Source organism: Hippopotamus amphibius, chromosome 4 (genome assembly GCF_030028045.1).
Source record: "Hippopotamus amphibius kiboko isolate mHipAmp2 chromosome 4, mHipAmp2.hap2, whole genome shotgun sequence".
Taxonomy (NCBI): Eukaryota; Metazoa; Chordata; class Mammalia; order Artiodactyla; family Hippopotamidae; genus Hippopotamus; species Hippopotamus amphibius.
The window spans coordinates 182,788,672-182,815,287 of record NC_080189.1 but is presented as its reverse complement, the minus strand read 5'-3'; the positions used below and the strand labels follow the sequence as shown (position 1 = coordinate 182,815,287).

Here is a 26,616-nt window from a genome sequence, read left to right as displayed (position 1 = left end):
GACAATGTGTTAAAATGTAAGACAGCATCCTGGCATCATAGACAAATATGTGTGTGTGACATGGACAAGGTCACACAATGGTCTTAGACCATCAAGGATCATAACACTTAGAGGAATTGCATCGGGGCCACCTCTCCATCCCTTTCTTTGCCTGCTAGGGACTTGGCACTGGTCCATAAGACTCTAGCTCTGCTTTGGCACAAAGTCAAGGCAGCCAAAGAGTGTGGCTCTTCACAGGGGAATGGAAAGGAAGGATGAAGGGAAGTGGACAGGCAGTGATGGAAGCACCAGCGTGACCTTCACCTCTATTGCTTCTCAGCTGCTTCTTCCTTCTGTCTAAGTTACTGCTGCCATCATTCCCATGGGCCCCTAAAGGTGTCTGGCGGTACCAGCAATGACCTAAGAGAAGGCAGGAAATTCCTTAGGTACAATTCAACCAGTTCAGTGCTACATGGGCCTCAACTATTCCTGGGTTCTAACGAGACACAGAATTTATGTTTAAAAGGACATGTTTAGTTGCCTGAATTATTTTTAGAAAATGATTAGTAAATTCTCCCAGTCCCTCATTCCCAAACTAAAATTTCCTGTGACGGCATTAAAAAAAAATCCTTCGTAAATATCTTTCATGGAAATACTTACCCGGCACATTTAGCAAAGCCATAGGATTTAAAAGGTACAACAGATCTGGTGTTTGCACAATGCAGATTCTTTTTGGAAATTCTTAATACAAATCAGATGTGCAGAGAAGGAGCCAAGTTTTTAAGAACTGCCAAGATCTAAATATCTCAGGTCAACTTCCAAGCTTACCCTGAATTCAGAGAAGCCTAAAGGCCACCCTGCATCTCCCACTTACTCACACTCTGCTGCCATTGTAGCCACTTTTGGCCTTTTTTCCAAGGTATTATCACCCAATTAGCATAATCTTCTGATAAGAAGTCCTAATAGTCTAAATTAGAAGACAACCCCATGTCAGTGGTTTTGAGATTGTTAATTGACTGTGGACTTGACCTGCTAGAGATATGGGATGGGCCTGCATTTCTTTTTACAAAACATATCTTTTAGAAATAAAACCGAATAAAAGGTTAAGCTTCCTTTACAGGACTGAATCAGAATGGACTTACAAACTTGGAATTTTTACAGCCTGTGGGTTGGAGTCCATGGCTTTATGACTAAGCCTTCGCCTTACGTGAACATTTGGGAAGAAAAACAAACAACAAAACACGGTTAGCCTGTGAAGCTGAAATTCCTTCCCAAGGCTCGCTCAATAGAGAGAATAAAATTAAAGCACAGTGTTTAAAAAGAGAGAATAAAGTACATTGAGTAGATGTATACAGAGGCAGAGAAACTGATCTCATAGGCACAATGCATTCTTAAACATAAAACAAGCTATTAAAATGCCCCAAATTAGCGTTCACTAATAAAATGTTACTATTAGTTTAACAGGGAGTTCTAATAATCCACTGTAAACCACTCTCAAAGAAAAAACCCAAAGTGTGTTTCATGAAACCAAAGAAAGAAAATGTTTCCTGTTTCTGGTGTTAGCTCAGTATTAAAAACAGTTTCTGAAAAGTCATAAATTACAACTTTTCACCCAGTCTGTTGTAGAGAATACTGTTGACAAACTTAAGTCACTAAAGTTAATTTTAAAATGGCAGCTGAGAGTATCAGAAATAGACAGTACTCCATATGGAAATTAGGAACAGCTTCCCAAATTCCATGGAGCTGGTACTAAGCAAAGCCTCGGGAATGACTTCTGTCTGCACGAGGGTGCTGGGAGCTCAAGTCACAGTTTTCTAGCCGGATGAGAACTGGCGTGAGGTGTGGCTGGCACTCTTTGATTAGCGCCTACAGCGATGTCCGGAGAAGGCTGATGTGCCACAGAGGGCTCCCAGCCTGTGCGCATAGTAGGGGGTCTTCTCACTCACCTCTGGGGAAAAGAGGCCACACAATATCTGAACAACAGGAACCAGCAGATAAGACGTCCCTTACCTCTCACTGTTCTTTTTGCCACTAGAAGAACTGCTGGTGGATCCCGTTCGATTCCGGTTTCCTTTGGAATCCCCATAGCTTTCCCTCCGACCGCCAGGAGATACCCGTTCAGAAGAGCTGGTCCTCTTGATGGTACTAAAAGCACAGAGTAGATGACAATGAAATCCTTCACAGAGTGATTTCATTTTACTGCTGAGTGTGAAACTATATACATAGAACATCCCATTTCCACGTGGATACTTAAAGATAGAATAGTGCTAAATTCCTAACTATGGAGACCCAAAAACTTTTCAGAATGTCACTTGAGACCAGTGCCTCTACTCATTGCCTTTGTAACTGTGGCAGGTAGTGTAGTTCAAGGTCATAGAGGAAATTGAAAGGTAAGTCCCCAACAGTACCATGAAAGCTCTCCAGGGATTCAGTGAGAAGTAACCCCGGCCTTGTGCAGGCTTCGGTCTAGACCAGTGGTGCTCAACCAGGGCTGACTCTGCCCCCTAGGGACATCTGGCAATGTCTGGAGACACTTCTGTTTGTCACAACTTGGGCAGCGGAGAGGGCTGCTACATCTAATGGGTAGAGGCCAGGGATGCTGTTAAACATCCTACAGTGCTCAGGACAGCCCCACAACAAAGAATGATCCAGCCCCAAACGTCAATGGTGCTGATGCTGAAGAACTCTGGTCTAAAGGTGCACGTGGGACAAACATATTCTGCTCTCTGTAGGATGCCTCTGTTTAGAGGTGGTACCCGTGCGAGTGCTTACTTCCTTCTGTATAGCCAGAGGGACTAGAGTGGTTGGAAGCCTGGAGAGGGAAGTCTGGGGAAGACTTCCTGAAGATTGTGAATTTCTGGGACAGAGAAAATGAACGGCTTGAATGTGTTGTAATTACACAGTAGGGAAGACCCTGTCCTAGGAAGAGGAATACCCCATGCACAGGTAATTCACAGGCATGAGGGGTCACTGAGCCAGGCCAGGGGCTGCAGGCTGATGGTTTGCTCTTGGGGCCTGGCACTGTACTACAGGGCAGTCTCATAAAGTTGTTGTTTTTTTTCATTTTTTATTTTTACTTTTTTATCTTCATCATCAGGCCGTATATTTCTCCAGATCTAGCCCCATCTATCATTCTTGTATTCTTTGCAGAGCCTAGTATAGACATTTGATAAAAATTTATTAAATGAAAGGGTGAAATAAATGAAACAATCAATGGGAGTGTCACACTGACCCTGTCACAGGAAGAGGCATGTGATGCTATAATTGAGCACCTGCTCCGGGAGAAAGAAAGAAGGAGAAGGGTGGGTGCTGCTCCCAGGCGGGGCTGTGGGGCGGGGCTGGTCGGGGTGCAGGCAGGCAATAGTGCAAGTCTGCAACCCGGCAGGTGGCTTGGGACCGGCACTGTCAGCTGGGGGTCACTGAACCACGGACGCGGAGGAAATCTCCACGCCAGGAGGGAGAGAAGTTGAGAATGAAGAGAACCCCCAAGGAAAGAATAACTTTGTAAGATGTGGGTTGAGGACCTGCCACGGGAATCTCAGGAGGCACAGAAACCCAGAGGAGGAAGAAACTGGAGAAGGAAGAACCCAGGGAGGACGGCAGGGTGCTGGGGCTGCGGATACAGGAGGAGACCTTGATGCTGAAGCCTCAGGGACTCCAGTAGGGGGAGGGCGGAGACAGACCTGAATTACAATCAGGAGGACACAGGAGCTGAGGAGCTTGAGAGAGCAAGCCTACCGCCCCTGGGCTGCATTCCAAAGCCCTCCTTTCTCACAATTAAATAACAGACAATGTATGAGAGCCTTGCGCACGGGGGCTCCTGCTGTCTTCCCTTCTTTCTCTTTTTCCTTCTCATCTCTGCCTTCCTCTGGGTGAACTTTCAGTTCTCTTTCCTCTGTAACTTCCAACCGGTCAGTAAATAATCTCTTAGCATGTTTTAAAAACCTGCACAGCGTATGGGCTTTTGAAAAACCATCTCGCTCCCTGAGTGAACGAACATAAATAAAATGGCCATAATCATGATGATTTGGAGACACTCTCTGCGTGGCCTTTTTGGTCACTGAAGAAGCTCTGAATTGACAGCTCTGGCATCTCACAGCTGGGATCTGCATGGGTGTGCCTTAGGGTTAAAATGTGAATTTTTAGAACTCTCAATTTGAGGACAAGGAAATTATAGATCTTAGGAGGGCATTACATTTCTGAAATTTGAGACTGAAGTCTAAAAATTACAGAAGCCTTTGTGCTTAAAGGTCAAGATCTTCCAGTGACGAAAAACACCAAGCTAATTTCACGTCACGGGAGCCCTCTGTGCCAAGCATCTGGTCCGACGCACACCGCCCCAGCAGCTGGCAGCCCTGAGCATCACCTCCACAGTGTCCTTGTGGGAGTTCAGGGCAAGTTCACGGCAATTTAAAGGCTTGTATAAAACACCCTTAAAGAGCTGAAAAGCCATGACTATTCATCAATGAGAGCAAATGTTAACCGATTTTCTAATAATCAACATTCAACCTGGTGGCTGGAAGAGTTAACGGGGAGATCGGTGATGCAGCTGTAAGCAGCCACAGTTCACCTATATTCAGAGCTTCACATTTTATATGGATAGTTTAATTTAAACCCCAATTCCGCTGCAAAAGTATCATTATCCCTCTTCTACAGATGAGGGGACAGCTTCAGGGACATAAAGCAACACGTCTGAGGTTACTTGACTCCTTGCTCTCTACTGGGCCTCTTAGGGACTTCCCTGGTGGTCCAGTGGTTAGGACCCCACGCTTTCACTGCCAAGGGCCCAGGTTCGATCTCTACTCAGGGAACTAAGATCCCACAAGCTGCGGGGCACTGCCAAAAAAAAAATTAAAAAATAAAGACCACCTGCAATTTATGAAACACTGAAGTACATCAGTTTTGAGGACTTGTTGAACAGAGGTGTTGAAGATCTAAAAATCCAATAAAGGTCAATAATTAATACAGCTACATAATTTAAGACTTGATCAATGACAGGCATCGGATAAGGCCCTCTAAGCTATTGCACTAAAAGGTGGGTGGGTAAAACTACCAAAGCAGCAGCGAGGGTTACAAACTAAATCCAAGGACCCCTCACCTGGATGTGGATCTGTTCAGTTTGCCTGCATTGAGAAGACTCACAGATCTGTTTAATCTATGTACGAGAGGCACAGAAACAGAGCAGAATAAACATGAGTGTGATAATAAATGCGTGGACAAATATTTTGGTAAACTTCAATAAATTACTGAATACACCACGCAGGAAAATGGAAAAACATTTTGGTTTGCACATATAGACTTGGATATAATCCATCACAGCTCTTTCAAGATGTTTGTCATTCATACATTTGCATCAAAATGTTAAGCTTTTAAAAAAATCTACCATTGTTGTCTATGTAGAAAAACACAAGAAATTTCCTTTTGAGTGCCAAGAGCTCTCGTGAATTAAAGAGGATTTACTAGGACTCAGAGTGAAGGACAGAAAACAGAGCTTGAAGGCAAGACATTCGCAGGAACAAGGGCGGCCATAAGGAGTAATAGTGCATACTCGCTGCGAGAAGCCTCCCTCAGTAACCAGCAGGGAATATCAAAGAAGTTATGTTCCCTCTGGACAGCAAGTGAGAAATCATGCTCTTTATTTTGAAAGTGGTAGAAGTCCTAGCTTGTGAGAGACTGTATAATAACACAGCGCATTTTTTAGTGCTTAAGGCAAGTATTTTTGGTGTAGAAATGCATCTGTACGATCATTTTTTTCCCCTTCTGCTCTTGACCCCCACTCCCAAACCCAAGACCTTCTAAGTTCTGAAAATATAACGGTTCTTTACCTCACACGACAGTTGCATGCAATGGTTTTTGCCACTTTGAACTAAATTTTAGACAAAATAAAATCTCTGCAAATGGAGAACAGAGGACAAGTAGCCATCTCTCGTCTTCTGGTTAGATAATAACCCTAAGTTAATAAGCTACCATGACATCTTTCTTTCATTATGTGATTTGGAACCAAGAATTGGTTTTCCAAAATTTTGCAAAAAAGATCCCAAACTTTTACAACTGAAAAAAATACTAATCTGACAGGAAGCTTGAATGTGTGACCAGAGATTTTCTGATGAGGTCGTTGTGACAGCTGGAGGGATTAACACTAGATTAAAACAATTATCTACTCGACAAATACTTATTTAGATTCAACTTATGGCGCTATGCTGAGCCCTGGCAAATCAACATGGGATCAGGACTAACCTGGTTTTTGTTCTGTAAGGGGTGAGGTAATTGTGACAGATTGAAGTCATGCACTTCAGTAGTTAGGAAATGCTCTTATCTTTGACTGTCTAAAGACACCTTCGTAGCAAAAACCAAGGTATTTCTTAAGAAGGCTGGCAGCCTTAGAGAGTTTGACAGATCAAAATATGTTTTCTTCTATCATATGAAGCCAACTACCTGGGCCCAGAGCGGGGAATTGCATCCCTTCTGATAAGGGGCCAGGTGCCCATGTATCTTCCTGTGTTCAACTACATCAACTCCCATCTCGCTCTTGTCACAGAGATCAGACTCAAAACCTGAATTTAACACGTACATTCAATGGATCTCAATAATAAAGAATATATTAGAGAAAAAACAAACCAACCCAAAGCAGATTTAAATCATGTAAGTACCTGGCAACTGACTTTGGTGTTTTCACAAAGACTCTATTTCTAATGAGTGTAACTATTTTTTCAAAGGACTGTCAGCTGTTTGTTTGGAAGCCAGAGATATTTACCATCCTATCTCCCAATTGGAGCAGAGCATTTTAAAAATAATGCTCTCTTTTTGTACCAGTTTTGTTCTTTTGATCTCTCTTCTCACAGCTTTGCCCTATTGTAAAGCCCTACTTAGGAGTGGAAAGAATGAGTGATTGTCTCTGTTTTGAGCCAGTGGAAATGTTATTCTATTGTCAGCTTCAGCATCCCCACGGAGCAAGGTATGACCTACAACGTCTTCCCCGGGTTTTCTGCCTTTTCTTCTTTGACTAATGGAAACAAAGCTTTTCCCAAGGATTCCAAACCAAGCCCCCAGTCGAAGTCTTAATTGGCAACACAAAGCACAACCCCTGGGTGCTGGACAATTTCCAAAGGGGATTTTGTTCTTTAGCACTAGGCTGAAAAAACCCAGAGAAAAGAAAACAAACACATACCCATCCACACACCACAGATGCCCCAGCTCAGTTAATTTGGAACTCTGATTACAGAAGAATTCCTACGTGATTGTAAATGTATTTGAAATGGCCTGGAGGTTGTTTTAATCTTAATAGTCAGAATGCCCAGCTTGCTTCCGTTTTCAAAATTCTCTCCTAAGGAGGGATCTATGGGAACCTCACCACAGAGCAACTATTACACGCCCCTGTTTGGGTTTCCAGCTTCCAGATGGACAGGACTTCACATCCACGGAAGCCCATAAAAGGCAGAGAAACAAAATAAATGAATCACTATGCTCTACGCCGAAAACCAAGAGTCTCGGACACTCCATCTAGAATACCATGTATTCCTAGTTGGCTGCTGGACAATAGCTTATCAAATGAATAAGACTGATTGTTTTGCAAATTAAAAAGTCTACAGAGGACTAAGAACATTTCTAGAAGATGGGATATGGTTTAAATGCTAACACACACACACATACACGTAAAATACCACGGCTACTGACTGTCCTCCTCCCTCCCTCCCTCCTTCCCTTCCAAGATGATATTGCTGAGGGCAAGCACTGTCCATGCCTTCACACGTGGCTGAGATGCGGGGCGGAGGACCCAGGCACCCGCTCACAGCACAGGGCCTGGTCCTGTCCCGGGAGCTCAGGCCCTGCAGCCCCTATTAGCAGGCAGTTCCATCTCTGAGTTGCAACCTGCTGGCAATCTCTGCTCAGTCCCCCTCACCCCTGCCCGCTGCTCCTGTCAGCACTCTCAGGGGCATCTCAGAACATCGCTGCTTCTAACGAGCATCATCCAGACAGGATGCGGCACACAAGAGGGATGGTTTCCAAAGAGTAATTACATCAAGCATTTTTTTATGAGCAGCTGCAAGTGCTGACCTAGAAATCTTTGCAAGAAGCAGCCTGTCGCGGTGAAAGGAGTGCGACCTCTGTACCCAGGCAGACCTGGGTTTGAGCCCATGTTCTCCACTCACTTGATCCCAGGCAAATTACTTCACTTCTCTGAGCCTCAGTTTATCCACTGGCAAAACAGGGATGATAATATCTACCTTGGAAGATTGTTTTGAGGATTAGCGATAATGGCGTTAAAAGCTTGGCGCTTAGTAGGCTTTTATTATCATCAAAAATAGTTTCTATCATCACTGCTGATTTAAAGAGGGGCCGAGACACCAGCATGCCTCTTTGTCTTTTTCACACTCTGTGGGAAAGTATCAATTAGATTCTACAGCAGAGCCTCGCTCCCGTAGTCATCTTTATAAATCTCACCCCCCAGCCTTATCCCACCCTAAATCGATGTTTCAAATACCAAACTCAAAACACAATTTGCTAGGGATTCTAAGAATTGTGCCAATTAATCCTGCAAGGCCCAAGGAAACCATAAACAGTCTATTAAGTGAAGGACATTATTGTACTACATCAAAGTTACTTTGGATCAAACACAGAGGCTTCTACAAAATCAAAGAGCAAGAATGCTTGACATATGCTCTCATGAATTGAACTGGAAGTAAGAAATTGTATCTACATTTCAAATTTTACTTTTACTATTTTTTGCTCTGAAAAAGCTTTTTCTTTTACTTAAATTCCAAATATATAAAGATATGTCAATTATAAAAGTCTATTTTCTTTAAGACTAAAGAAAAAGCAAATAGTTTTTCATTAACTATTTGCTACTTTAAAAAGTCAATCTTGAAATTAAACTCACTCTTAGACAATGAGTTAAAAAATCACAAGAGAATTTAGAAAATATCTAGAGACAAATGAAAACAAAAAACATTCTAAAACTTGTGGGATGTGGAGAAAGCAGTACAGAGAGGGAAGTTTATAGCTGTGAAAACACATTAAAAAGATTTCAAATCAACAACTTAACTTTATACCTCAAGGAAACAGAAAAATCAAAAACATATAAAACTAAAAGTTAGCAGAGGGAAGGTAATAATAAAGATTATAGCAGAGACAAACAAAATAGAGAAAAGAAAAACAACAGAAAAAATCCAATGAAACCAAGAGTTGATTTTTGAAAAGATCAATAAAATTGCCAATCCTCCATTCAACTAAGAAAAAGAGAGAAGACTCAAATAACTAAAATTAGAAACTAAAGAGGGAATATTACAACTGATGTCACAGAAACAAAAAGGATTATAAGAAACTACCATGAATAAATACATGCCAGCAAAGTGAACACCCTAGAAGAAATGAATAAATGCCTAGAAACACATGACCTATCAAGACTGAATCATGAAGTATTGAAAACTCTGAACAGACCTATAACTAGTAAGGAGATTTGAAGCAGTAATCAAAAATTTCCCAACAAAGAAAAGCCCAGGACCAGATGGCATGACTCCAGAATTCTACCAAACATCTAAAGAACTAATACGAATCTTCCTCAAACTCTTCGAAAGATTGAAGGTGCAGCAGGGGCACATCCCAGCTCATTTTCTGAGGCGAGCATTATTTCGATACCAAAAAATAAAATAAAATAAAATAAAATAAAAAAGACACAACAAGGAAAAATACACACCAATAATCCTGATAAATAATGATGCAAAAATCAACAAAATACTACCAAACTGAATTTAACAGCACATTGAAAGGATTATATACCATGACCAAGTGGGATTTACACCTGTAATGCAAGAATGGTTCAATATAAGAAAATCGATAAAATATCAACACGTCACGTTAACAGAATGAAAGACCAAAACCACATGATCATCTAAATTGATTCAGACAAAGCACTTGACAAAATTCAACACCCTTCATGATAAAAACACTCAACAAACTAGGAATAGAAGAAAACTACCTCAACATAGTAAAAACCATACATGAAAAGGCCACAGTGAACTCATATTCAATGGTGAAAGACTGAAATCTTTTCTCCTAAGGTCAAGGACAAGGCAAGGATACTCACACTCACCACTACTGAACATAGTACTGGAAGTCCTAGCCAGAGCAATTAGACATGTAAAAAAATAAAAGGTATCCAAGTTTGGAAAGGAAGAAGGAAAATTATCTCTGTTTGCAGATGACATGATCTTATATGTAGAAAACCCTAAAGATTCCACAAAAAAAACTGTTCAAACTAATAATTTCACCGAAGTTGCAGGATACAAAAAACAAAACAGAAATCAGTTGCATTTCTATTCAGTAACAATGACCAGCCAATCTCAAAGGAAATTAAGAAAACTAATCCCATTTATGATAGCATCAAAAAGGACAAAATACTTAGGAATAAACTTAACCAAGGAGGTGAAAGACTCGTACACAGAAAACTGCAAAACACTGCTGAAAGAAATCAAAGAAGATACAAATAAATGGAAAGTCATCCTATTTTTGTGGGATTGGAAGACTTAATATGTTAAAATATCCGTACTATCCGAAGTCATTTACAGATTCAATGGAATCCCTATCAAACTACCAATGGCATTTTTCATAGAAATAGAAAAAAAATCGTAAAATTCGTATGGAATCTAAAGGGACCCCAAAATAGCCAAAACAACCTTGAAAAAGAAGAACAAAACTGGAGGGAGGACTCATACTTCCTGATTTCAAAACATATTACAAAGTAACAGTAATCAAGACAGTGTGGTACTAGCATAAAGACAGATAATATAGACCAATGGAACAGAATAGACAGCCCAGAAATAATCCCTTGTATGTATGGGCAAGTGATTTTCAACAAGGCTGCCAATACTACACAAGGGGAAAGTCAGTTTCGTCTGCAAATGGTGTAGGGAAAACTGGACATCCACATGCAAAAGAATGAAGTTGGACCCTTACCTTATGCTATATATAAAAATTAACTTGAAATGGATTAAAGACCTAGAACTATGAAACTCCTAGAAGAAAACATAGGGAGAAAGCTTCAGGACACTGGAATTTGACAATGATTTCTTAGACATGACACCAAGTATAAAAATAAACAAATGGGACTGCACCAAACTTAAAAACTTCTGTGCAAAGGAAATTATCAATAGAGTGAAAAAGCAACGTACAGAATAGGAGAAAATATTTGTGAATCATGTATCTGGTAAGGTATTAATATCCAGAATATATAAGGAACTACTACAATTCAACAACAGCCAAAAAAAAAAAGAATAACCCAATTCAAAGTGGGCAAAGGACTTGAATAGAAAATCTTCCAAAACATATATACAAATGGTCAACAAACATATGAAGAAGATGCTCAACATCACTAACAGTAAGAGAAACGCAAATGAAAACCGTAATGAGATATCGCCTCACACCCATCAGAATGGCCACTATCAAGAATGGAAAATAGCAAATGCTGGCAAGGATGAGGAGAAATTGGAACCCCTGGGCGCTGTTAGTGGGAATGTAAGATGGTGCAGTCATTATGGAAAACATTATGGCAATTCCTCAAAAAATTAATAACAGAATTACCATATGACTTAGCAATCCCACTTCTGGGTATATACCCGAAAGAATTCAAAGCAGGATCTCAAAGACATATGTGCACACTTGTGTTGCCTGCAGCATTATTCACAATTGCCAAGAGGTGGAGGCAACCCAAATGTCCATCAACACGAATGGATAAAGAAAGGGTGGTATATATGCACAATGGAATATTACGCAGCCTTAAAAAAGAAGGAAATCCTGGGACTTTCCTATTGGTCCAGTGGGTAAGACTCCATGCTCCCAGTGCAGGGGGCCTGGATTCAATCCCTGTTCAGGGAACTAGATCCTGCATGCATGCTGCAACTAAGAAGTCCTCATGCTGCAACTAAAAGATCTCACATGCTCCAACTAAAGATCCCACATGCCACAACAAAGATCCTGAGAGCCACAATTAAGACCTGGTGCAGCCTACATAAATAAATAGATAAATAAATAAGTAAATAAATAAAATACAAAGCCACTTTAAAAAAAAAGAAGGAAATCCTGTCACATGCTACAATATGAATGAACCTTGATGATATTATGTTAAATGAAATAAGTCAGCCACAAGATGACAAATACTGCATGATTCCACTCATATGAGATATCTAATGTAGTCAAATCATAGAAACAGAAAGGGAAAAGGTGGTCACCAAGGGCTCTGAGGAGGCTTTACTGTTTAAGAGGTATAGTTTCAGTTTTGCAAGATGAACAAGTTCTGGAGATCTGCGGTACAGCAATGAGAATATACTTGACACTACTAAACTATACACTTAAAAATGGTTAAGATGGTGAATTTAATGTGATGTGGTTTTTGCCACAATTTAAAAAAAAGAAGAAAGAAAGAAATGGTAACAGATAGCAACCTGAAACAAAAAAAAGTCAGTTTGTCAATCTTACAACATTAGATGAATAAAAGACAGTCCATATCTACTGCTGCTTGTGAGAATCCAGAAGGTCATTTTCTGTTGATTATAAATAAATGATTCAAACAAGTATTAAAAAGGTATGAAATGAGGCCAAGAATTTCATTTTAAAGTTCTAAAAAGCCCTGCAAAACCAATTTTCTTGAAATTCTTGAACAATAAGTTCATGAAACTCTATCTGATGAGACACAGTGCAAATCTGCTTGGTGAAGGATAAGTCTTTATGTATAAACACTATATATTTAAAAGATAAGATGAGATTGCTACATTTTCATTCCAAGTTGCAATGCAGCATCAAATCTACTCTCACCCGCCCACTGGGTACCCCGCGTACCGCAAAGCACACTTGCACCCTGCATCCCGAGTGCATATAAAGCAGTTAGCATTTTAATGACCCTTACGAGTTTTTATAACAAGCCCACAAGGCAGCACTGTAGAAAGAATTCCTTTAATATTTTCTATGCTATATTAGTATCAGATATTTCATTTTTTAGGGTGTAAAAATTTAGAAAAGTGGCCCAGCATTTAAAGTATACAATTTTAATATAACTATGACATTATACAAAAATTATGAGCAACCTATGCTCTGACAAACATTAACATCTGAAGCTCCACTGTTAGGTGCCATTTAAAAGTAAGAGCTTATCCAGGGACTTCCTTGGTAGCACAGTGGTTAAGAATCCACCTGCCAATGCAGGGGACACGGGTTTGATCCCTGGTCCAGAAGATCCCATATGCCGCAGAGCAACTAAGTCCACGCATCACAACTACTGATCCTGCACTCTAGAGTCTGCGAGCCACAGCTACTGAGCCCACACACTGCAACTACTGAAGCCTGCACGCCTAGAGCCTATGCTTGGCAACAAAAGAAGTCACCCCAATGAGAAGCCCCCACACTGCAACAAAGAGTAGCTCCTGCTTGCCGCAGCTAGAGAAAGCCTGTGCACAGCAACGAAGACCCAACACAGCCAATAAATAAATAAATCCCAAAAAGAAAAAAGCATGAGCTTATCCAAATTTTATTGATAAAAATTTAAGCTTGGTACAACAATCTGAATTTTGCTATATTCCAAGCCCTTGGGACTTGGGGACAGCATATTCATTTTTTACATAGGTTATACTCCCACTTGTTTTTTGGAAAGAGAAGTTTAAGTAAAAACACAGAATGATACGCAGCAGCTTTAGCAAATGAGATTTCAAAGACTATATAATTACATCTAAAAAAAAAAAGAAGCAGAATAATAAATCAACATGGTTCCTGTTTTGGCAACATACCAAATATTGTGCTTTTACAATTTTTAACTCAAAGGAGAAATTTTAAAGTGTCATATAAAAAAGAGTGATACTTATTTTAGCATCTGAGCCGGAACTGCTTTCAGAGTTCATTTAAAGCACTTTTTGCCTACCTTTTGGTTGTGGCAGGTACAGCGGTTTCTTTCCTGGCCCCCGAGGGGGCTGGCAGGGAGCCACTGGGTTTCTTTGGTACCACAGTGCCATTGTTGACGGTGGTTCTTAAAGGCAAGGTCTGCACCAGTGGTCTTGCTATAAGACAAGCAGAAAAGGCAATCAGAACTTTCCCCTTTTCAAGGGAACTCTTTACAAGACTTAATATAGAAAGAAAAAGGACATCCATTTCAAAATGCTAGCAGAATTGACAAAGGTGCAAAGACAACTCAACAGAGCTTTTCAACAATGGTGCTGAAACAATGAACACAGACACCAACCTCAGAAAAACTCAGAATAATATACAAAATATACAGAAAAATATACAAAATAATAATACACAAAAATTAACTCAGAAGGGACCATTGGCCTAAGTGTAAAACGCAAAACTATAAAACTTCTGGATGAAAACAGGAGAAAAATCTGTGTGACCTTGGGTTTGGTGATGGGTTTTTTGTTACAATACCAAAAGCATATCCGTGAAAGGAAAAATTGATATTTCGGACCTCATTAAAATTTAAAAAACAAACAAAAAACCCTTTGCTCTATGAAAGACATAGTTAAGAGGGTGAAAAGACAAGACATAAATTGGGGGAAAATATTTGCAAATCACATATCTGATAAAGGACTTGTATATAGAATTATAAAAAGAACTCTTAAAATTCAACAGTAAGAAAGTGAATAGCCCAATTAAAAAAATGGGCAAAAGATCTGAACAGACACCTCACCAAAGAATATATACAGATGGCAAATAAGCATATGAAAAGATGCTCAACATCTTTCATAATTAGGGAAATGCAAATTAAAACAATAATGAGATATCTCTATTACACCTATTAGGATGGCTAAAATCCAAAACACAGACAACATATCAATTGCTGGCTAGGATGCAGAGCAATGGGAACTCTCCTTCATTGCTGGTGGGAATGTAAAATGGTACAGACACTTTGGAAGACGGTTTGGCAGTTTATTACAAAGCTAAGGCTTATAAATTTTACCATAGGATCCGGTAATTGTGCTGACACTAAGTATTTACTCAACTGATTAGAAAACTTACGTCTACACAAAACCTGCCTTTAATATTTATAGCAGCTTTATATACAACTGTCAAAATTGGAAGCAACCAAGATGTCCTTCAACTGGTGATGGATAAACAAACTGGGGTCCACCCTCCCAGACAATGGAACAGGATCCAGTGGTAACAAGAACGAACCAATCCACCCAACCATGGATGAGTCTTCAATCCAACGGCCAAGTGCAAGGGGCCAGTCTGAGAGGCTGTATACTGCATAATTCCATTTAAGATAACATTGTATAAAAGGTTAAACTACTGAGACAGAAAGTGGATCAGTGGCTGCCGGAGGCTGGGGGCGGTGTGACTAGGTGAAGCACAGAGATTCTCGGTGGTAACATGATTCTGTGTGATACTGTGGTGGTGGATGTGTCACACTACGCATTTGTCAAAACCCACAGACCCTTACAGCACAAAGAATGAACCTTAATACATAAAATAACAGTCAATTAGGAGGTGGGGGAACCCCATGATGGAATACAGATTGTGACAAAAGAATCTAACTGTATTACAAATATATGACATAACCTCGCAGAAGGGGGTGGAGGGGAAAGGTGCTGAGAAAGTAATTTTAGAAATGAACAGAGACTGGAGGACTACAAAAGGAACTGCACGTAAGCACTGCAGTCTATTTGGTAAAGTTGCCTCTCACAGGGCCACAGGTTAACAATTCTGAAACCATGATACATGAACACGAGAACTGAATAATTAGTAAATGCATGGAAGATGTAGGAGCCAGGCTTCTCGCTGTTGGAGAGGGAGGTTACAGACCAGGAAGGGGGGAAAGCTAGAATGAACCAGTTGGAATGGAGCAGAGGAGGAGACATCACTGTGAACTCATATCTACCTTAACAGAGACAAGAGACACACAGATATGTAATTATAGGTAAGTCTGTACACACAGGTTGTGTAAACACATTTACTTCATCACTGTGTCTGCTGAGAGACCCAGGGCCCAAAGCTTGGTTTCTAATACCATTCCAGGGCTCCTTGGGGAAGTGCCTGAATCTAGGGCTGCGACTGGAAATATCCAGCATGAGCCTGGAGCATCTTATAGAGCCAGAAAGTAAGGAAGGGCTCACAAAACCCACACTGATGGGGGCATGGCAAAGGGACACAGGAGCCAACGGGAAGAGCCAAAGCTGCAACAATTTGAGCGACAGAATAAAGAATGTACTATTGGATTATACCCCAAACCATCAAATAAATACCCACAGGTTCTCCCTGGTATGAATACAAGATGGAATAAACACATGAGGAGGACAAACCCCAGGCAAAAGACTTCCAAATAATTTATGCAAATCCTTTGTCCTTGAGATGGTGGAACATATTCCCCAATCCTTAACTGTGGGCTGCGCACAGTGACTTCCTCCTGAACTGTGCAGTGCGAATGTGCAGCGAGAAGGAGAAACCTGATGAACGCACCTCAGTCGGGTGATCAAGGTCAACATCAACAGTGCGAAGTCATGTTCACAGTGCACGTCCCTGGCAGATGCGATGAGAATGGCACCTCACCTCTGCAGTCTTTCTCCCTGAACCCACCTCGAGTCTAATCATGAGAAAAACATCAGACAAACCCACGTTGAAGGACAGTCGATGAACTGTCTAAGCAGTACTCCTCAGAACTTTCAAGGTCATTAAGAACAAGGAAAACCCGAGAAACTGTCAATCTCAGGGAGCCTAAGGAGGTGTTATGAATAAATATAATCTCAGATGGGATCCTGGGACCAAAAAAAGATGTGAGGGGTTAACTAACGAAATCCGAATAAAGCATGCCTCCCACTTTCTTTTTTTGGCTGCATTGGGTCGGATCTTTGTGGCTACGTAGCAATCAGGGGCTACTCTTTGTTGCCGTGCATGTGCTTCTCATCATGGTGGCTTCTCTTGTTGTGGAGCACAGGGTCTAGGCACGTGGGCTTCAGTAGTTGGGGCATGTGGGTTCAGTAGTTGTGGTGCGTGGGCTTAGTTGTTCCGTGGCACGTGGGATCTTCCCGGACCAGGGATTGAACCCATGTCCCCTGCATTGGCAGGCAGATTCTTAACCACTGTGCCACCAGGGAAGTCCCAAGTATGCCCCTTAATTGATAATAATGCATCAATATTGTCCCATTAGTTGTGACAAACGTGCCATGCTGATATAAGATGTTAATGATAGGGGAAACCAGGTGCAGGGGATATGGGAACTGTCTGTATGCTGCTTGCAACTTTTCTGTAAACCTAAAACTACTCTAAAATTAAAAGTTTATTTTAAAATGCTGGCAGAATTTATTTTGTTCATCCCAGAATTAAATCTGCCTCAGTGTAGGTAGACTCTGAAAAACACTACCAATGACAAAACTGCCTAGAATGTCAAAATTTTAACATTCTGAAACTTTTCAGCCCGTAAAGCTGATGGCCTGACGATCTTCTTTTTTTTTTTTAATTGTGAAAGAGAGTTTAAAAAGCCACAGTCAGGCCCCTTCAGCCAGAGCAGGACACCCTTCTCCACTCTCTCCAAGCTTTCTCGTTCCTCCTTCCCTGAGCACCTGCTCCAGCCGGGGGCCTAGCCCAGCGCTCAGAGCTAAGATTCCTCACTGAAAATACCACGGCTCCAAAAGAGAGATTCTGAATCGTTCCTAATATGCACGATCTGCTCCCCGTGCTGAGGTCCACTCTGCGAGGACAGAACCCGCTCCACGTAGGAAGGAACGCCACCCTCACCTCATCGCTGCCTCCTCTTTCTACTTCACCTACCATTTCAGTCTCCATTCTGTTTTTTTTTTTTAAATACATGTACAGTGTTAGTGTCCCCACCCACCCCCAAATTCACACCCACCCAGAACCTCAGGATGTGACCTTATTAGGAAACAGGCTCTTTGACGAGGTAGTTGGTTAAGATGAGGTCATACTGGATTTGGGTGGGCCCTGAATCCAATGACTCATGCCCTTTTAAGAAGCCCATGTGTATATATGTATGAGGGTGAGTCAAAAATTATCTGCACTCTGGCTGTGGAATTTATTTTAATTAACTTTTAGAAAAGACAAATACATCATTTTTCCACATAATCTCCTTGCTTTTCGATACTCTTTGTCCATCTGTCAACAAGCTTTCATATTACCTCATTAAAAAAATGTTTTAGGCTGAGCTGCGAGCCATGAATGCACTGCTGTCTTCACTTCTTCATCAGAAGTGAATCTTTGTCCTCGTAGGGCTGCTTTCAGGGGACCAAACAGGTGAAAGTCCAATGGAGCAAGATCAGGACTACAGGGAGGATGCTTTCACACCTCAAAACAATGTTTCTGCAGAGTGTTGACAGTGTGGGCAGAAGTGTGCAGATGTGCACACCCTCAGACCACAAAAAATGAATCACTGCACGCTGCTCTTCTTTCATGCAGATCACAAGTGGGGCATCCAGTTTTGCGCGCACCACAGTTACAAATGAATGTGAGATAACACATTCACACCTGCACAGCAGTGACTGGGGAGACAGTAGTCTTGAACAGAAAGTGCTGATAAGACAGTGCGGCCAACAGAAGTTTTACTATAACTGGAGTGTGGATAAATTTTGACTCACCCTCACACATACAATGGAATACTAACCAGCCATAAAAAAGAATGAAATATTACCATATGCAGCAACACAGATGGAACAAGAGATGATCATACTAACTGAAGTAACTTAAAGACAAATACCATATGATATCACTTACATGAGGAATCTAAAATACGACACAAATAAACGTATCTATGAAACAGAAACAGACTCACAGACACAGAGAACAGACTTGTGGTTGCCAAGCGGGAGGGATGGATTGGGAGTGTGGGGTTAACAGACGCAAACTATTGTATACAGGATGGATAAACAACAAGGTCCTACTGGACAGCACAGGGAACGATATTCAATATCCTGTGATATACCATATGGGAAAGAATATGAAAAAGAATGTATATATATGTTTAACTGAATCACTTTGCTGTACAGCAGAAATTGACACAACACTGTAAATCAGCTATACTTCAATAAGATAAATTAAGGGGAGAAAAAGCAGCCCACGTGTAGATGCATACGGAGGAGCTCACCACGTAAGAACGGAGGCAGAGATTGGAGAGATGCATCCTCCAGCCAAGGACGACGAGCAGCCACAGAAGCCAGGCCACATGCATGGACCAGTTTCTCCCTCAGAGCCTCCAGAAGGAACAACCCTGCCAGCGCCCTGATTTCAGCCCAACAACACTGATTTCAGACATCTGGTCTCCAGAACTGCGAGGGAATCAATTTCCGTTTGTAGTAATTCACTACAGGGGCCCGGGGTGGGTGGTGACCACAGTACACACACCAGCTTCCTGGGCGTCTGTCTTGCATTCCACTGTTGCCATCTCTGCAGTGGCTCCCCCAGCACAACCCCTGGAACCAAGGGCTGGTCTCCTAGTGCATTTGGCTGGCTTTGTCCAAGCAAATCTCCGTAAGAACCTCTCGTCCTAACATTCCTCATTGATGGTCTCCAACGGCTCCTGACAGCCCGCTGCACCATGTGACAGGTCATCAGAACCAACCAAAATGTAAAAGCTGAAACAATGACGGCAGCTCCAAGTGCCCGGTGCCAGGCAGAGTGGTAGCAACCTGGAATGCGTTCACCCGTCCAGTTGGGACAAGGTCTGGTCCAGCTCCCATTTCACACCCAGGCCTAGAGGAGGGAGGGGAGAGGACAATGTCCCGCGACTCCCAGGCCCCTGCGCCTCCAGGCCGCCCGCTGTCGTTTTGCTCTTTTATAACTTCAGTGATCAGAGCTCATTTCCTCCACGGATTTTCTTTTTCCCACCCGCACCCACGCTCTTCAATATCCCTCCACATACCCACAACAAACAAAATCCCGCCTCATCCCCGCCTCCTGGCTTGTTTCTATGAGGCAGAATCCCCTGGAGTTAAAATACAGATCACTAGGCCACATCCCCAGATTCAGGAGGTCTGGGGCAGAGCCTGAGACTCTGCATTTCTAACCAGTTTCCAGGTGGCGGCCGCTCCGGGGACTACAGTTTGAGAACCACTGGTCTGTGCCATCCTCCCGCTTCGAAGGGCCCCTCCTCGCTAGCCCCAGCCTCCTCGGTTGCCCCGGCTCTGATCTTCCATTACACATCAGTCTGTAGCTCACAGTTTAGTACTTGATTACAGACTGTTGTTTCAGGCAGGCTAGTCTTACTTCCCCTGTTATAGAGGGTGCAGACATCGTGCTGAGAGGGGGTGTCACCTAGATCTTTCTCCCTGTGCTTGGCGAGTGCACTGGACTCCATACCGAGCTCCAGGCTTACTTCCCCATCTCCTGGACTGACCGCAGCACAGCTATAGCCAATCCCATGCCTGAGGGGCCAAGGGGAGATAGGCAACCGGACCCTAAGAGGAGAGAAGCTGCTGGCGGAGCACAGCTACATCCAGGGGGTGGGGACACAGCCAACCTGAGGGGCCACATGTGGAAGGAGTCAGGGGTAGATCCTCTGACCTCACTCTCCCTCCTTCCAGTCCCTGGCTGGGGGGTCCCCCTGCTAAAACCTCACTGGAGCATAGGGTGAGGGGCTGGTTAGTGTGGTCCATACAGCTCAGCCCCTGGGGCAGAGAGCTGGTTGGAGGAGGGGAAAGAAAGGACCTGGAGGGGCCAATGGAAGAGGTCTGGCCCCCAGCTCGTCTCTGGCACCTGGGTCAGGACCTGCCTTCTGCATACTTATGCATCCACCAGACCAGGCTGGATGAGCCTCCTGGGCTCCCAAGGTCTCTGCTTGGCCACTGTCCTCGCACTGTCTGTTCCCATCCACTCCATCCTGTCCACTCCATGAAGGCAGCACCTGCTACAGTGCCGACACAGAAGGGGTTCAACGCGCATTTGCTGATCAGACTGCATTACATTTAAAGCACAAAGATCGTGCTTCCAAGAAAAGGCATTGTGTTGCTATTTCTGAGTCACTGGGTTTTTTTGTTTTGTTTTTTAATTTTAGTTTTTATTTTTTGTCTGTGCTGTGCAGCATGTGGGGGCCTAGTTCCCCAGCTAGGGGTGGAACTCTCTCCTCGTGCAGAAGCTCAGAGTCTCAGCCACTGGACCACCAGGGAAGTACCTCTGAGTCACTGTTTTTTAATTTTTCCTTGAGTCATAATTTCAAAATTCAGTCTCATAATAATCTGGTATTGTACTTCTCCCCAAAAAAGGAAATGGGATTTTTTAAAGCCTATAAAAAGAACATCAATTGCATGCAGCAGGCCTTCTCAGAGGACATAATAAGCCTTACACATTAAACTACAATAGAGTAGCATCAAAAGCAAACAGAATAAGTTGTAATGAGAAATAATGAAAGAAAAATAGTGGATGTGGAGAGGAGGAGGGGGAGAAGGATGGAGCGGAGATGTCTTGGAATGAGAAGAAGTTGGAAAGGTTCTCCCCTTTGGCAAGATCCAATCACTGCTACATCCTTATCTTGATAATATCCTTGGTTTTCTGTCACCACTGGCTCCTTAAATAGCATCACGACTACACCAATATGCTTGCTAAATACTTATTTTGCACACGACATTACATCAGGTCTCTTTCATGTTTCCATATCTAAACATGGTTAGCCGCTCAAGGAAAAAATGTTGCCGCTATAAAGAAAAGTTCTGGAAGAAAACAGTATCGCCTAATGTCCAATCTGGATAGGTACCAGCCTGGATCATGAGGATGGCAGGACACAAGAACAGCCAAAATGAGTCATTTTCAGACAAGCAATCTCGGAAACTGCAAAAGAGAAACAGCACCAGGGAAGGTTCAAACACAATTTCCTGCTCACTGGGTGCTAAGATAGATGGATCCCTGGCTTTGAGATGACACTGAGATATGAGACATTCTTCCGGTTCATAAAAGGTTTTCTTAAAAAATTATTTTAATTGTTCCTAGGGGCAAAACATAGACACATAGCACTGAAAGGAGAATTTCTCAAACTAAAAGGAGAATGAGTGAGACAAAATATAAGTTTAGAATGCATTCATTGGAAGGGATAGCAGGATGGCTGGAGAAACAGAGGAATAAAGGGCAAAGAGTCTTGACTTAGATGGGACGACTCACGGTCAACTGGGCTTTATTACGTAGCCTTGGACAAGTCACTTGTCCAAGCCTCGGCTTCTCTGTAAAATAGGATAACGGTGCTCACCTTGCAGGGCTGCTGTGAGGATGGAGAATGCGGAGTAGCAAGCTGCTGGCATCGTGCCCTGCTCACAGCAGCACATAAGAGGTGGTAGCTGTTATCCCATGGCTACACCTGGGTGATGAAATGCTCTATTTTGAATACCGGGATGTAGTCTAGTATCCTGAATGCAACGTGAGAAGAATTAAGTGCAGGATTTCAGTTATGACCAAAGGTGCCTGAGGCAGAATGAGGTCCAGTGAATGCCCACCCTGCATCTTGCACACACAGGAGGGAGTCGAGGAAGACCCCGGACAGTTCTCATCCCCAAAACAGTTGCTTTCCTCTCATGCCCAGGCAAAGTGGTGGTGGTGGGAGTGGGCAGGGGAGAAGAGTGCAGGAGAAGCTCAGGCCTGGGAGTCAGGGAGTCAGGGCACGAGGACCAACGTGTCCTTGACTGGCAGTGTGACCGCAGGCAAGACCCTCTGGGCCCCGCTTCCCTGGCCCATAAGGTAAAGACTTCTGTCTGTAAATGCTCTAAGGGTGGCTCTCCCTGTTCTGAAATCTAGGATCTTAAGTCATGTGAGAAGAGTGCTCAGGAAAGAACACCGGAGCTTCCGTGTGACTTTGCCATGCTGCATAAGTTCTCTTAGACCTGTTAACCCACGGGAAGCGAAGGAGAGAAGCCACCAAAGCAGACAGGCCTCGGGGAGGGACAGACACAGTCACGTGTGCAGTGTTCATGGCCAACAGTTTCCTGTTACTGTGCATGCTATTTAATATAAGGCCCCATAAACTACCTCGAGTTAACGTCCCTGCAAAATGACTCCAGAGTGTGGGAACTGAAAGTCTCTAACAAAGGGATTCAGAATTTCAGGTCTAAAGCATTCACCAGTATGCCTGAAATGAAAACGTTTTCATCTTTCTTAATGGCAGGATTGGACTACCCAGACTTCCGGAAGTACCAGCTGTGATAATGTATTTTCAAAATGACAGTGATGTAAATACAGAAATTCAAGTATATGTAGTCAGATCTACTAAAGCTTATTAATAGGATATTGTTATAATCTAAAGATGAGGATACCCTTGTAGCTTACATCACATTAATAACTCAATGTGCAATATTTGATAAGTAAAACGTTCCATGAAATTTCAAAATAAATTTAATTATGCAAAGCATGACTATGTGATTATGTGTAGAAATCCAAAGTTTAACATAATTGGCCATTATGAACCCAGAATTCCTAATTATTTACTTCAAAATGGAAAAGATGTCTATACTTGGAGTTGGAGAAGACAACCTGCTTTTTCTAAATTGTAAGACAAAATAGATAATTACTTATGTACTGGGGAAGATTTCCACTGCTAATATTATACCTAGCAATACTACAGATGCGTTTATCCTTGGATCTAGCAATCCCGCTTCCAGGAATCTATCCTAAAGATATACTGGCAAAAATAAAAAATGCCATGTGTACAATGCCAATTATTTATAAAACGAAAGACCACCCACAGGGCGTGGCACACGCCCACTTCTTTCTACTTTTATATGTGTTTGAACATTTTCATTATACAAAGTTTAAAAACAATCTTTCTCAGTCTCTGAAAAACAATATATCTATAAGCCTTTTCTATAAATCACTAATGAATGCCTATTTACACTGGGGAAGGCACTTAAAGAGGAAAATGGAAGAAACTATAGCATGTCCCATCCAAAAGAAAGCACAAGTTACTTTCTGTAATCAACCAATTTGCAAGGAGAAAGATAAGGAGAAAGCACAGTAGACGAGAGAGAGGAAAAAATTGCTAATTTTGGTTAACCAGGATAAGGAAACAAATATTCATTAGTTTCATTCACGGCGAAGAACTTAAAACTTTTTAGTTTGTTAGTTGCACCTATCTAATAAAATTTGTGGAAGGACTGTAATACAGTATTTTACACAATCATATGCCGAATATGATTTATTGAATTTGGGACACTTTGCAAATCAAATTAAACCTTGAAAAAAGAACTTGCCTCTCAAGTCACAGAGTTATTCATTTCTTAAATATTTGGTTTGATTTGAATAATGCTCATTTAAATAATACTGCTAAGAGGCCCACACAGCCAAGCAACACGGAGGGCAGGAAGAATGTATGTGTGGCCAGGCTTTGGGGTCCAGCGCCAGATTTTCCCTAACCAGCTGTGTAACCTGGGGCAAATGATTCAGTCTCCTAGAGGCTGCTTTCTCATCTGTAAAATGGGCACAATAACACCTACGTCAAAGGACTGTGGAGAGGTGAGATGAGTTAATACATCCACAGTATCTACTGCAAAGGCCAACACCTATCCACTTAATAAATGATAGCCTCGAGTATTATTGTGAATATGATGGTTAAGTTTAATGTGGCTGCAGCTACTTAAACACAATCTGCTTTCAACAGCACTTGCAGAAACTACGTTCTGAGACCAGGTTCTGAGGTCCTGGAACAACAGCACTGTCTTGCTTGTCAGCATCTCCAGCAGAAGGTTTTTGCTCATATTTATTTATTTATTTATTTAAAAATATTTATTTGTTTACTTATTTCTTGGTTGCACTGGGTCTTCGTTGCTAAGTGCAGGCTTTCTCTAGTTGTGGCGAGCGGGGGCTAGTTGTGCGTGGGCTTCTCATTGCAGTGGCTTCTCTTGTTGCAGAGCACGGGCTCTAGGTACGCAGGCTTCAGTTGCTGTGGCACGTGGGCTCAGTAGTTGTGGCACACAGGCTCTAGAGCACAGGCTCAGTAGTTGTGGCGCACGGGCTCAGTTGCTCTGCGGTATATGGGATCTTCCCGGCTCAGGGATCGAACCCGTGTCCCCTGCATTGGCAGGCAGATTCTTAACCACTGTGCCACCAGGGAAGCCCTGCTTATATTTATTCACTCTGTGATCTATTAATTAATGGGGTTATTAATATAAAGAACAGAAAAGTTTGCAAAAGGTGTATTCAAGTTTTTAAAAAGGCAAGCTGCCAAAGACAGCCTGAACTCCCAGGCAAAATATAAAATGAGAAATGGAAACTCTTGCTGGTTAATGTATAACAAAGCAGACAATCCCCCCATACGTGGGACAATGACCATATTTTAACCCACATTTTACATTAAAATCCAGTAACACTCCCCTAGCACTGAAATGGAAATTAGCCGAACGTGCCTACAATGGATCTAACCCCGAACCAGGATTCCTTGTCTTCTTAAGAACACACGTGAGCAAGCTCCAGCCTCCGGACATTTGCTCTGAGCACTGCTGTTGACCTCTGTGCAGTGAAGATCAGCTTCCGTGGTAGGAAAGGAGTCGTTTTTAAAACATAAATTCCTTCGGCTTATTAAGGAATGCACACCAAAGAACATTTAAAAACCAAGTAAAAGTATAAAAAAGAAAAAAACAATCATCCTACCACTCAGAGAAAAAAAAAAAGGATAACTCATGGTATTCTTCTCTCCATTCTGCTTTGCATAGATTTTGTCTATTTAGTTGAAAAATACAACATATCCAGTTTTATATCCTGATTCTGCCTTTTAATATAATACACAAGCATCTTCTCTGTTGTTACCAAGAATACAAACAGTTTTAAAGACTGCACGGCTTTCCATCATCCGAGGTGCCGCAGTCTTCTGGCCATGACCCAATCGCTTACTTTTGCTATTGTTTCCTACACAATTTTTCTCCAGTATGCATCACTCTGCAAGGCACCCCCTTATTCATCATGTGTTTTTCTGTATTTACACTCAGAATAGCAATATAATTGCATTCTGTGCTCCCAGTTCAACCACAATACTGAAAAAATGTTAATATTAGCAAGAATTTTAAGAATATAGGTCTCCAGAATGGATACAGAAGATGTGGCATATATACACAATGGAATATTACTCAGCTATAAAAAGGGATGAGATGGAGCTATATGTAATGAGGTGGATAGAACTACAATCTGTCATACAGAGTGAAGTAAGTCAGAAAGAGAAGGACAAATATTGTATGCTAACTCACATATACGGAATCTAAAAATGGTACTGATGAACTCAGTGACAAGAACAAGGATGCAGATACAGAGAATGGACTGGAGAACTCGAGGTATGGGAGGGGGCAGGGGGTGAAGGGGAAACTGAGACAAAGTGAGAGAGTGGCGCAGACATATATATACTACCAACTGTAAAATAGTCAGTGGGAAGTTGTTGTATAACAAAGGGAGTCCAGCTCGAGGATGGAAGATGCCTTAGAGGACTGGGGCGGGGAGGGTGGGGGGGACTCGAGGCGGGGGGAGTCAAGGAAGGGAGGGAATACGGGGATACGTGTCTAAAAACAGATGATTGAACCTGCTGTACCCCGAAAAAAATAAAAAAAAAAAATAAAAAAAAAAGAATATAGGTCTCCAGAAACAATTTGATTCTGAGGACAGAAGAAGGTTACCAAGAAAAAGTAGAGTCTGAGACACAGCTCTCTTTCCATAAACTGTGTGTCCAAAAGCCTCGCATTTTACAGGTTGGCCGCA

General features: G+C 42.1%; 1 protein-coding gene across 2 annotated transcripts in view; it reads right to left on the bottom strand.

Moving 5' to 3' along the window:
* Window positions 1-26,616, bottom strand: part of EML1 (EMAP like 1) — a 203,164-nt gene that overhangs the window by 63,582 nt on the left and 112,966 nt on the right. For both annotated transcript variants that reach the window (XM_057731976.1, XM_057731975.1), the window contains exons 3-4: window positions 13,883-14,018; window positions 1,990-2,124 (exon numbers count right to left, since the gene is read on the bottom strand). In XM_057731976.1, coding sequence (XP_057587959.1) covers window positions 1,990-2,124; window positions 13,883-14,018 — 271 coding nt within the window. The remainder of the gene's footprint in view (window positions 1-1,989; window positions 2,125-13,882; window positions 14,019-26,616) is intronic.